The 12,876-nt window shown below is 39.0% G+C and overlaps 1 protein-coding gene across 13 annotated transcripts in view; it reads right to left on the bottom strand.

Annotated features, from left to right (window-relative positions):
* ZRANB3 (zinc finger RANBP2-type containing 3) overlaps positions 1–12,876 on the bottom strand; it is a 262,135-nt gene that overhangs the window by 5,393 nt on the left and 243,866 nt on the right. For 11 of the 13 annotated variants that reach the window (XM_082397845.1, XM_082397841.1, XM_082397840.1 and 8 more), the window contains 4 exons: positions 12,370–12,512; positions 5,638–5,748; positions 4,176–4,578; positions 1,149–1,280 (listed from right to left, as the gene is read on the bottom strand). In XM_082397845.1, the coding sequence (XP_082253971.1) occupies positions 1,149–1,280; positions 4,176–4,578; positions 5,638–5,748; positions 12,370–12,512 (789 nt within the window). Of the gene's footprint in view, positions 1–1,089; positions 1,281–4,175; positions 4,579–5,637; positions 5,749–12,369; positions 12,513–12,876 lie in introns of those variants that run through there. The other 2 variants (XM_082397846.1, XM_082397839.1) reach the window with 2 other exon arrangements.

Here is a 12,876-nt window from a genome sequence, read left to right as displayed (position 1 = left end):
CATGGCACAGCCAAAAAATGAAAGAAAAAAAAAGGGTGTAAATACAATTGATTAGCAGTTTTACAAACATCAGGGTCTTTTGTAAACACAATAATTCTTCTCTCACCACATCAGCAATAACAAGTGCAGTTAAACGGGCACTCCCGTTCACTGCCGGGGTGGAAGGAGCGTATATGAGCGTAGTCCTTTGGAAAACAGCTTGAAGAAAATTTATCTCCTACAGTCTCAAAAATATCTAAACACTTGACTCAGTGATTTTTACATCTGAGAATCTATCTTAAGGAACAACCTCAAAATGTAAAAAATTGTATACAAAAAAATGCGGTTGGCAGCATTGCGTATATGAACCAAAAAATGTAAACAACTTCAGTGTTCATCACTATGGGAATGGCTGAATAAACCACAGCAGAAACGTATTCAATAGGACAATATGCAGCCATTTCAGATGATAAACACTGAATGCTTATCATGGGAATGGGAAAATGCTTAAATGTTGCCATAATTTAAAAAAAAAAGTTGGATACAAAGTTGCATATTGAATGTATGCTTCTTTCTAAGATTATATCTCAAGAGGCAGATCCTATGACCTTTTGCTGAACTGCCTGTTAAAAATTCATCCTAGTTGACAGACAATATTATGTCATTCTTTTCCTCTCCTCTTAAGCAATAGGTAATTGCTCCAAGATGTACCAAGGTTAACAGGTTTCACATTTAGGTCAGCAGTGTAATGTTTGCATGTTGAACTGAGTTGGTCCTAGAGATAACTTATTAATGTTCTCAGATATTTCAGGACATATTTAGCTGCAGATGCAAACATATGTCACTGTCCCCATTTACTAAACTTCTAGTTTGAGGATCTGGATCTTTTCAAGACTATGCAATATGTAAGTTGTATTCATTTTCTTCTAGGTGGTGGTGAAAATTTCCTGGTCCTAGAATGAATAGAAAGGGAAGCAGTTTCTTTTTCATCTGTGACTGAGAACTTGCACAGACCCCAAGAGAAAACGCAAGTGTTAAGTGATGAAAAGAATAAAATACATCTCGGATCCCAGACCAGGGATATAGATTCACGCACGTAACCTTCCACACCTGTATGCACGATTTTCAACTTGATATCTCAAGATGGAGTCAAACGTGTCTGCACTGACCTCTCTGTGACAGACTGTGCAGAGGGTCTGCAGGTTGCCCAGGGAGCACTGTCCTCCTCCGCCAGACACTGGCTTGATGTGGTCCACCTGCCAGAAGTGCCCTTCCCCTGGGTTTCTTATCATTTCATTAAGCTGCAATAAGAACACAGGATCAGCAATTTTCAACATACACTGTGGGAACTGTTGGGTCTGCAATGTGCAATCATGTTCACACAGCAGAATCACAGGGAAAAATACATTAGGATGGTTTTTTATAGCTTTTATTGTGAGTAGGAAAAACCCTCTAGGTTAGCAATTTGAAAGCAATAAAAAATATGTTTCTGAAAAAGGTTTTTTTTCCCCCCCTTACCTAACCCATTTTGAAAAAATTACAAGCAAGTATAAAATACCAAGCCTTCTGACAGATTGGGAAAAATCAATTGCTTCTGCACCTTTGAGCTAGTTTATATAATCACTAAAACAAAACTGAGAAAAAAATAAGAACAGATTAGAAATGAAAAACTTCTGAATATTACTGACTCAGACAGTCTTTTAATTGTTGACCTAAATGCATTTGTTACTATACCAATGACAGTTTAATATTAATAGTGATCACCCAGAACTTTTATGCTATTACCTGGGAACCTCCTAAGTTACACGGACTGGAATCAAATTTCTAGAACAAATCTCTGTAGCCTGCATATTTGGAATAAACAAAGATGTTCATTTAAAGCAGCCACTATTTAGGCCAGTCCGTATATGCATACTTCATATTTAACGAATGATAACCTATATATTCAAACAGGATGTATTATTTTAGCATTTTATCTGAGGTAGTAAAACCAGCTCACAACATAGCAGCGTAGAGTTGTTTAAATATCACAAAGACGAGTGTGAAGACGATATTATAATATCTTCCTTGTTCCTTGGTCTTGAACAAGGAAGATGCTATAATCAACTTCAAGGCTGCTGGCCATGGGAATCTGTGATGTAGCTCTAAAGTGCTTTAGGAAAGTTGTCAGGCCCATGGATGGCTCAGGGACCTTAACAGCAGTGTCTGGCCCAAGAGCAGCCCCAGGAAGCAGCAAATTGGAGCAGTAACCTTTGTCCACCATAACTCTGTTACAGATGGACTGACTTTCTCTTCTATACTGAACTTCCCAACTTCTGTTAGAAGATATATAATGATTTTTATTTTTGAGGTTGACATTGTCAGAGGAGACTTCATATGGCAGTCTTGTGCATCAAGCAAATGGCATATTCTTAGGAAAAAAAATCCATTTTGGTTCTGTCTTTTGTAACCGATTCTTCTGTGCCAAGCAGTCTCCATTCTGACAGATTCTGTAATCCAGAAGGTGCTTCTTTATTCTTCTCAGTAATTTGGAATCACTTGGGGCCAGTCTTCAACATCCTAAACTCACCTCCAGAAAGAATCACTCCCTCTCCCACTGGTCATTACATCTGGGCCCTGTGGTGCTCCTTATTCTCTGAACGCTTCTCTTTTAGATGTATACTGTGTTACTTCTGCATTCTTGGACAGACTGCTTTCAAGATGTTCTTGAGTCATTCCATTGTGTGTCTTCCGGAAGCCTCCACATGGAGGCAGCAGCCAGTAACTGGAGTCTGGCTGACATCTCTGGGATGGGTGTGACATGACCCTCACCAGTTAGACCAAAGGATCTTTCAGGAACTCTGGATAACATTAGGGGAAGAGTGTATTTCCCTAACAAAGTCATGCTAATTAATCTTTGCAGAAATGCTTATTAATTCTGTCATGATTCAGCAATACTAGGTAAATAAAAATATAAGATTTTACTACCTGGCTGGAACTTATCCAATATTTTAGCAGACGGAGAGTGATTTTTTTCAAAACTAAGCTTACTACAAAATTACACATTTTGCTCTAGTTTGAAATTTAGTACTTACTAGATCACAACACTGGAAATCCAACTGAGTTTTGGGAGTCAAAGTAAATACTGAGAATAGTATGCTAAGAATATTATTTTTGTCATGAATTACATTTTACAATGGGATAAACATAAGAAGTTTTCTTCTCATTGTAATGACTACATTTTGGGGGTTATCATCTGTTTACCCCTTGTCATTCAATATTAACACCATGAAAAGTGGAACAACCATACCATAAGTGCCTCTCAATGCAATGTACCATCTGTTAAGGTCTCTTCCCAAAATAATCTAGTCAGAATCTAATTAAACCTCTAGATCTTATAACCATTATTCAGGAAATCAGGGGGATAGAGAAACATGTCAGACAACATCATGAGGATACAGGGAAACAAATCCAGAATGTGGGAAATCCTAAAGGCAAATGTAACAATTTATGGTGTAAAAAAGGGAAGGGGTGATCTTAGAGATTAAATGGAACGTAAAAGGCGTAATGACCAAATGCAATGTGTGGGTCATATTTTGATCCTAATTTGAAGAAAGCAATTGTAAAAAGACATTTCTGAGACAATATGGGAAACCAAACACGGACTTCTTATAATTGCGGAATTATAATTGTGTTGGGTGTGATAATGGATATTGGGATATTTAAAAGAGAGACAGACCTATGATAAACCATAATGGAAAAGAATATTAAAAAAAGAATGTATATATATGTATAACTGAGTCACTTTGCTGTACAGTAGTAATTAACACATTATAAATCAACTATACTTCAATTAAAAGAATAAATAAATAAAAAATAAAAGAGAGAAAGAAAAAGGGGGAGAGGGAGAAAGAAAGTCTTTACCTGTGAGACATACATAATGAAAGTATTTAAGGGTGAAATGAAATGCTGTCTGGAATTTGGTTTAAAATAATTCCAGGAGAGAGAAAGAACTGAGGTGAGGGACAGATGAAGATGAAGGCAAAATGCTGATAACTGTTAAAGTTGGGTGATGGGTATGTGGGTTCATCATTCCCTCTACTTTTGTATATGTATTTGAAAATTCCCATATTAAAAAGTTTAAAAAAAAGAAAGTGAGTCAGTATTCATCACTCAGTGCAATGCTGCCTTCTATCAGTCACATGATTATAATTTACCTGTTCTAATGGGAGCTTTGAGGTCCAGGTAATATCCAGAAGATTCTTCCTCTGACTTTTAGGGGCATCTCTCAGATGTAAAAAGAGTTCTTGTGCATTCAGATTACATAGCTGACACACGCCATGTTCAATTTCAAATACTTTGGCTCGCAGGTAACTGTTATTAGATCGAATCCAAAACTCCTCCTGACATTTCAGAGAGCAAAACCGTGAATCCCAAGCATTTGCTTTATGCTCTTGCTTACTTTGACAAGTGGGTTGCTGACAGCGAAGGCAAAGTGGATTTCCTTCATTATCCACAGCTTGCAAATAGCCTTTGGATGTAGAAGGTTTCACAGTGAGATCAGCTTGGGCTGTGCCGGGATTTAGAAATGGGACACAAGCTCCATCTTCAAAAAATTCTCTAGAATGAGAAAAATATTGATTAGGTAACTGATGAAGGCTTACTCTATTCTATGTAATTTTTACTTCATTTAAAGGTCTTCAAAGTTTCTATACTGATAAACAGTAAACATGGGGCCCACAGATTTTGTGATTCAGTGTGGAAATGAAATAGCTATAGCCGGCACTCTCTAATCCACGGCAAGTAAAAGAAAGAATGTTGTGTTCAAAAAAATAAATTTGCAAACAAATATGCTGCCTCTCTTGGGAACTCAGATGTCTTCAAGTTACACACTCAGGCTCTCGAGAAGGAAAATGAGAAGTGAGAAAATGCTTCTTTAGGCTGGGAAAGGACAGGGTGATGGAAAACCTCAGCTAAAGTTAGTGGCTACCCTGCTCTCTAGATGTGTCAGGTCACACACCTCCTTAGGACCGAGAGGCCGTTACGAAGGCTTCTGGGAACACTCTCTTCCGGCCTCTGCTGGCCTTCAGGAAAAAGATCATTCATATCCATTAAGTGACAGAGCCAGGGAGCTAACAGTGCTGATAGGAATTAGAACAGGAGACTTGCTAAATACGCACCTATGGGTAAACTCTGAGTCGATAGAATGAAAATTAGAGATGAAACATGGTAGGACATAAACTCCATTTGTTAGAATAAAAGGAAAAGGTACATTACTCAATTTTGTTGAAAAGTCCTACATGGGAATTACAATAGCTGCTTTGCTCATTTTCCATGGCTGTTTGTTAGAGTGTTAAAAGAAAAACTATGATAGTAAGAACTCAAGATTGGGGGGCAGAGCCCAGATTTGACCTCAGCTCTCCTAACATCTAGTGGCCTAGGGCAGGTCACTTGACCCACCTGGTCTCAGGATACTTCTTTACCTCTAATTTCTAAGATGAGGGCATCAGAAGCCTCACAGGGTTGCTAGGAGGATAGAAGAGCTATTACATTGTAAAAGCTTTTTGTAACCTGTAAAGTGGCCACACAAAGGTAAAGTATTATTACAAAAATGAAAGCATAAATGTAAAGGAATAGTCTTAGTACTACTATGCCTGACAAGTAAAAAAAACCCCTTACTTTGTAGAAGGGCCCCCTGGCCTGGACCCCTTTGTGATCAGACGGACATGGCCCCCATCATTCTTCACCTTGTCCATTGAGGCTACAGCAACATCTTCTTTGGTTATGTATCTAAAACAAATACATGTGAAGTAGATTTCCTCTCTCCTATAAGAGTTTCTCTATTTCATGTTCACATTTCTCCATGTGAAGGCAATAGGAGAAAAAGCAAAATATGAGTCTATTCATTGTGCTAATACTTAAATTAGGGAATGGAATTTTCTCCCTCTACATTGGTCTCCACATGTAGGAAACACATCTCTTTGTTCCAAATTAGTCTTCTCAAGATTTATTTTCCTAAGAAATTCAAGAGTCATTCAATATCCGTTGGACAAATTTTCACTTAGGGGAAAAAAGGCGTGGGTGTAGGAGTAAGAAATGATCAAATACATGCACCACTGACAGCCATAAGTAAACTGCTTGCCAAGCTGTGCAGAAAATCTCTAACTGCATTTTTACCTCCCTATTGGTCTTCTCTTCAAGGCTCCTCACATCACCTTAATCAGTTATAATAGTGTATCAGTGTATTCGGATAAAGTGATTCTCTTTTTAGTTAACTAGGTTCAATCACATTGTCTGTAAATCTTAAGGTTGTTTCCATTAGTATCAGCTCATATAGAGTTTCTGGAATCTTCCACTGAAATAAAGCCATTCCTGATGTGGGATTCAGAACCTTATTACACAACACGATCAATACCACATAATGGTTTAGGGACTGGCAGGAAAGAGGAAAGTTACTCCAATTAAAGGTGACGGGGGAATTTAAGTAGGTGAAACGCAGTTACCAATTAATTCCTTCTAATTAGCATGGCCTAGTTTCTCTAGTAGTTTACACCTATTGCAATTTTCTTTAAAAATTACTTTAAACATGCATTTTTTCATATTCTCAAATACTTCTTCATTTGGTAGCTTGACAAAAAAATTAAAGTTAAATCACAACGGAATTGTGCAGTTACAGGTAAAATTTTAGAAATTTGCTTTTATGTTGTTGAAGTAGATTTAGTAATTAATAGATTTCCTTTTTATAAAGTAGTTTATTAATTTTTTGATGAGGTGATACATGCACATATTTCACAATTTTAAAGGCATGCACTGCTTTATATGGTGAACAATGTTTCCCTTCCATTCCCATCCTTTTCTCCCCCCTTCCCCAAACTACCTCTGTTGCCAGTTTTCAATACATCCTTTTAGAAATAGTTCATTTTTTATGTGTATAGGTGTATAACTTTTATTTCTTTGTATTTTATGGACATACAATTCACATGCCATAAAATTTACCATTTTCAAGTTTACAATTCAGTGCATTTTAGTATATTCATAAGGCTGTACAACCTTCACCACTATCTAATTCCAGAACATTTTTATCACCCCAAAAAGAAACCCATAGTCATTAGCAGTCACTCCCCATTATACTTTTTATTTTTAAAAACAAATGGTAGCATAATATACACACTATCTTCACCCTGCTCTTTTTACCTAAACATACATCTTGGAGATCTTTCCATATTAGCACACATAGAATTGCCCTATTTTTTTAAATGGTTGCATGTTATTTCATCATTTCGACAAACCATATGATGTATCTTACCAGTCTCTGATTAATGTCCATTTAGATTGTTCCAGTCTCTGCTATCACAAACAATGCTGTAATAAATATCCCCATCCCAAATATCCCTGTTTTTTCTACACAAGAAGTATCTGTAGAATAAATTCCCAGAAGTAGAATTGCTGGGTCAAAGATCTTGGGTACTTTAAATTTGGAAAGATTCTGACAAATTGTTCTCCTCTGGTTTTGTACAAATTTATACATCCACCAGCAATGGAGAGCCCGTTTCCTCACACTTTCACTAGCACAGGGCATATCAGTTAAAAACATCTTTGCTAATGGTGATAGGTATCTTGTTATAGCTTTACATTTGCATTTCTCCTGTTAAGAGGAAGGATGACTATCTTTTCACATGTTGGCATTTCTACTTGTGTGTCTTTCTTAAAGCAAAAAAAAGAATCACAGTGAATTCTTTAAGTATTTTTTAACTTGCCCTTTTAGCTCCTAAATTCCCTCCCCCCTCCTATCTTCAACCATTTCATTCCCTGGACAAAAGCACTTTGCTAAAGTATTCCAGCATATTCTAAAAGAACTCAAAAGCTTCTAGCTTTGATGGGCAATGGGATATTAAGCCTTGCCTCAGGTATTATTCAATGTTTAAAAGCTTAGAAACTTAATTTAGTAACTTTAAAAGATGCTGAGAAATCTGGGACTTCCCTGTTGGTGCAGTGGTTGGGAGTCTGCCTGCCAATGCAGGGGACATGGGTTCGAGCCCTGGTCCGGGAAGATCCCACATGCTGTGGAGCAACTAAGCCTGTGCGCCACAACTACTGAGCCTGCGCTCTAGAGCCCATGAGCCACAACTACTGAAGCCTGCGTGCCTAGAGCCCGTGCTCTGCAACAAGAGAAGCCACCGCAGTGAGAAGCCCGCGCACCGCAATGAAGAGTAGCCCCCGCTCACCACAACTAGAGAAAGCCTGTGTGCAGCAACGAAGACCCAACGCAGCCACAAATAAATTAATTAATTAATTTTAAAAAAAAGATGCTGAGAAATCTATTCAGAGATTTAAGAACTAAAAATAACCAGAGGTTACTTCCTATGAGAGGTTTAGTACAAATTTTTGGAAACCACAAGAAATGGATCAATCAACCCCAAAGTGGGTTGCTAGCAACTTTTCAAACGTAGCTGCGTTACCAATATTTAATTTTCCATTGAGTTTTGCTAAGAAGTTCATGTAAGCATACCAACTTTCAAAAGGATTATGGTAAATCCAAATTTTGACAAATAGGGAAGGAAGAATGTTGTCTACTCAAGTAATTCCTGGATGGGGGTGGTTGGAGGAGATGGCAAGTTTTGCAATAAAAGAGGAGTGAGTTGGAAGGTGGCCTGAACCAATGAGAAGAGTGCTGGGCTCCGGACTTCCCTGGTGGCCCAGTGGTTAAGACTGCGCTCCCAATGCAGGGGGCCCGGGTTCGATCCCTGGTCAGGGAACTAGATCCCACATGCATGCCACAACTAAGGAGCCCACATGCTGCAACTAAGGAGTCCGTCTGCTGCAACTAAGACCCAGTACAACCAAAAAAAAAAAAAAAAAGAAAGAACAGTGCTGGGCTCTAGGCTGCTGACCTGCTTTAGAGATCAGCTGTGGCTAGAGGATAAATTTGGCATTCTAAATCCACAGGTTTCCAAGTGAATCAGACCTGCCCTTTGACAAGTGGAAACCCACTTAGGAACCTAAACAACGGCTGGTGATCTTGGCTTCTATTTATATTTAAGAGTGAGATGCTGCTCAAAAGCTGACTACAAACTCTGAGCTTGGACGCAGCCTGCAAATGAGTGGATGCCACTGGAGGATAATCATGTTGGGAGATCTAGCCATTGCTTTTGGGAGAATTCCTGAAAATTAGTATGCATGTGTCTTTATCCTGAAGCCATTCCATCTTTTCAGAGATGAATCCTCTAATCTCATGCCTAGAAAGTAAAATGTGGCTGTTGGTATGGCAGCTGAGCCAAGAAAGGGACCTGGGGAGTGTAGTTTCCAGTATAACGCCTCTCCCTTTATCTCCACTGAGGCTGGTGTTTCCAAGACTGGTGCCTCTCTGGTTCAGTTTCTCTATAGAGGACAGTGGGAAGGCAAGGCATCCAATGTCTAACTGCTCCTCATATAGACTTCCAGTCAATGCTGTTGTGTAGCCCCGTGTTTCATACCTGCTTTCAGAGAGACACAGTTACTCCAGTTTACTGAGACTCACTGGGGTTCTACAGCCAGAGTCAGCATGCTTCCTCAAAGCATCCCCCTCTGCAGGTGCACATGTTTCATTTTCATGGCTCTGCTAAATCCATGTCCCTGGAGCCCCCTCTCTCCACCTCTCTTTCATCAGTGACCAAGGTCTCTAGATCTACCTCTATAACACCTCTCTTTACTCTCTTTCCTCCATTCCCATTTCTAATGCTTCAATAAAAGCCCTCATCTTTTTTTTTCCAGGTCTACTGTAATAGTCTCTTAACTTCTGTGGTAAGCAGAATTTTAAAGATAGCTCCCTAGGAGTCCTGTCTCCTGGTATTCAATTGAACACTTATCTAGGTAATGTTGTAAAGGGATGCTGCAGATGTAATTAAGGTTACTAATCAGCTGACCTTAAGAGAGGGAGCAATTCAAAGCATGAGAAGGATTTGGCACACCACTTCTGATCCTGAGATGTAGGGGCCCATGTGCTAGAACTAAAAAGAAGCCTCTAGAAGCTGAGAGTGGCTCCCAGTCTACAGTCAGCAAGGAAACCGAAGTCCTACAACCACAATGAACTGAATTCTGTTAACAACCTGAATGCGTGTGGAAATGGATTCTTCCCAGACTATCAGTAAGAGCCCAGCCTTCTTTTTTTCAGCCTTATAAAATCCAGAGCAGAGAAACAAGTAGAGCCAACTCAGACTTCTGACTTAAAAACTGTGAGATAATAAATTTCTGTTGTTTTGAGCTGCTAAGTTTGTGGTACTTTGTCACGGCAGCCATAGGAAGCTAATGCCACTTGTCTCCCTTCGAGTCTTGCCCTTTCAATCTAATCTTCCAACTGCTGCCAGAGTGAGCTCTTAAAAATACAAATCTGATTATTTACTCCGCTGCTTGTTAACATAGTTTTACCATTAATATATCACCTACATATATTTTTATAAATAACACTGTGTGTCTGACTTGGTTTTGTATTGATTTTATGACTTTTGCTTTTACACCTGACCAGCCGTCTTTCTTAGGTGGTGCTTCCATGTCTGCTGGAGAAGAAACAATGGGACATGCTGTAAATTCAGTTAGGAAGGGAATTATGATCATGTAAATAGAAGACCAATACTTCAACTACGACTGTGGTTATAAAAATGAAAAAAGGAGAGGACTGGAAGAAGTACTGAGAAAAATAAAATAGGCATTGTGTTTTTTGTTAAGTGTGGGTGTATATGTATGTGTAGGTTTGTGTGTGTATGTATAAATACACACATATATTTTTAATGTATTTTTTACATAAAGTAATACACACTCATGGGAAAATTCAACCAGTATAAAGAGTTGAGGCGATAGTCCAAAACTGGCAGCTCATGGATATATCCAACTAGTCAAAAGGCTTTATTTGACTCTTACAGTGTTTTATTTTTTAATCTGAATTTGAGTGATGTTAGATGGGTTATGTACTTTCTAATTTGCTATAGTTCTGCTCCCTACCCCATCCTTTTCTACTTTTACACCTGATCTCATTCATTCATTTACAGTTCCTTGCTTTGTGTTTACTCGCATGAGTTTGTAATCCCAGCAAAAGGTATAAAGTCCCTACCATCTCCACAAATCCTCTAATCGTATGGTGTAGAGTAAAACTTCTCAACGGTGCACTAGTGACATTTTGAAATCAGTAACTGTTTGGTCCTGTTCACTGCAGAATTTTTAGCAATATCCCAGCCTCTACCCACTAGATGTTCCCAGTTGTATCCCCTAATCGTGACAGTCTAAAAATGTCTCACAAGATTGCTACCCAGAGAAGAAATTGCCCCGTTTGAGAACAATGTCCTAGAGAAACCTCTGATACGTGTTTCTAAGGTATCCTCCCCGACACTTACTATGTCAATGATAGCAATTATATGTTTGTGTCTCCATCCTTTTTTATACTTATTTTTACCCTTAACAATTTATCACAAACATCGTTCCTTGTTCTCACGTATGAATATACCACAGCCCTATTTTGAAACAGCTGAAGAGATTTTCACAGTATTGCAATATAATGTATTTAACCAGCTGCACCCCTTCACATAGCATTGATGGATTTTTTTCACCTGTGTGCATGGAAAAAGCTAGAGATCATAAAATGATAGAATGTGAGGATGAAGAGAGATTACAGGTATATGGAGACAGCAAGAGCTAAAGGGACAGGCTTTTTCTGCCAATGCTGCTGTTTGGTTTGGTGCTTTGTGATCTCTTCCAAAGCAAGAGTTGGGGTGTAGAATGGCTGACTGCTTTTCCCGTGAATCTTTGCTTCATGCTGAAAAAGAGTCTACAGAGAATGGGGATTTTAGATCACACAAGGGGATGTCTCAGTGAGGCAAAGATGATTATGATGCCAAGAAAGGAAAGGTAGTGTACAGAGATTAGAAAGGGACCTATAATGATAAAGGCAAAACAGTTACAAATGTGAGACATTTAACCTTCCCTATTACTTTGTGTCCAACCATGGGCATGATAATTGTTACCTTCTGCTACTTGCGTGGTAGTACATCAAACAGAACCAGCTCCCATGCTGCATGGCACCCAAGATTCACACTCCAAGAATGAAGGGCAGATGGGGCCCAGAGGCAGGCTCCACTCTTATATCAGGGAAATGTTTTCCTCTTGTTAACCAGTAGCCCAGGCTGGACAGGTCACAGCTCAGACCAACCTGGGACTCTGGCCTCTCCCTTGATGAGTAGGACCCATAGTGAGCAAGAACCAGACCACTTGATCTTTTCCAGCAGATATGATCAAATTCACAAAATATCTTAAGCTGTCATTTTATGTATAATTTTCTCTTAACTCATCAGGATTTCATTAGTGGTTAATAAAATGCCTTAGACCCTCCTGTAGAAATAACTATGACAAGTAATAAAGTACAAAATAAAGAAAGACAACTCATACCTTTTGGTACTGTTTTGTTTGGTTTGCTGCTTTGTGATCTCTTCCAGAGCAAGAATTGGGCTGCAGAACAGCTGCCCACTTTTCCTGATTATCCTTTGCTTCATAGCAGTTAGACTACTCCATTCTCGAACAAACCTCAAAATCTGGCAGAAAATGAGATAATGAAAAGAGTGTACAGCTCGCCAGGCATCTTCCTTTGAAAGTGAGGCTACTTATAACATCTGAAAACGGATGTTTTATTATATCCCCAAAATAGGCTTTGAGTTTCACAGTTTAAGGCTTTCTTCAATTTGAGGCAGTTTTCCTATCTTTATTGTGAACTATCTATGGCCAGTTCTGCATAGGTCTCGTTTAAGCCATAGACTCTCTAAAGGCACCCTTCAGGACACTCAGCCTATGTCCTTAACGCACATAGAGACCAAAAGTGGTCTGGCTGTCGGAAGGACACACCCCACCAGTGGCCGAGGCAAAACTGGTCCTGGGGACAGTGGGTCTTGTGTGGTGACA

Source organism: Balaenoptera borealis, assembly GCF_965194805.1.
Source record: "Balaenoptera borealis genome assembly, chromosome: 6".
NCBI classification, from domain to species: Eukaryota; Metazoa; Chordata; class Mammalia; order Artiodactyla; family Balaenopteridae; genus Balaenoptera; species Balaenoptera borealis.
Note: the sequence above shows the minus strand (reverse complement) of the source record. Positions and strands in the feature narration are given on the sequence as shown.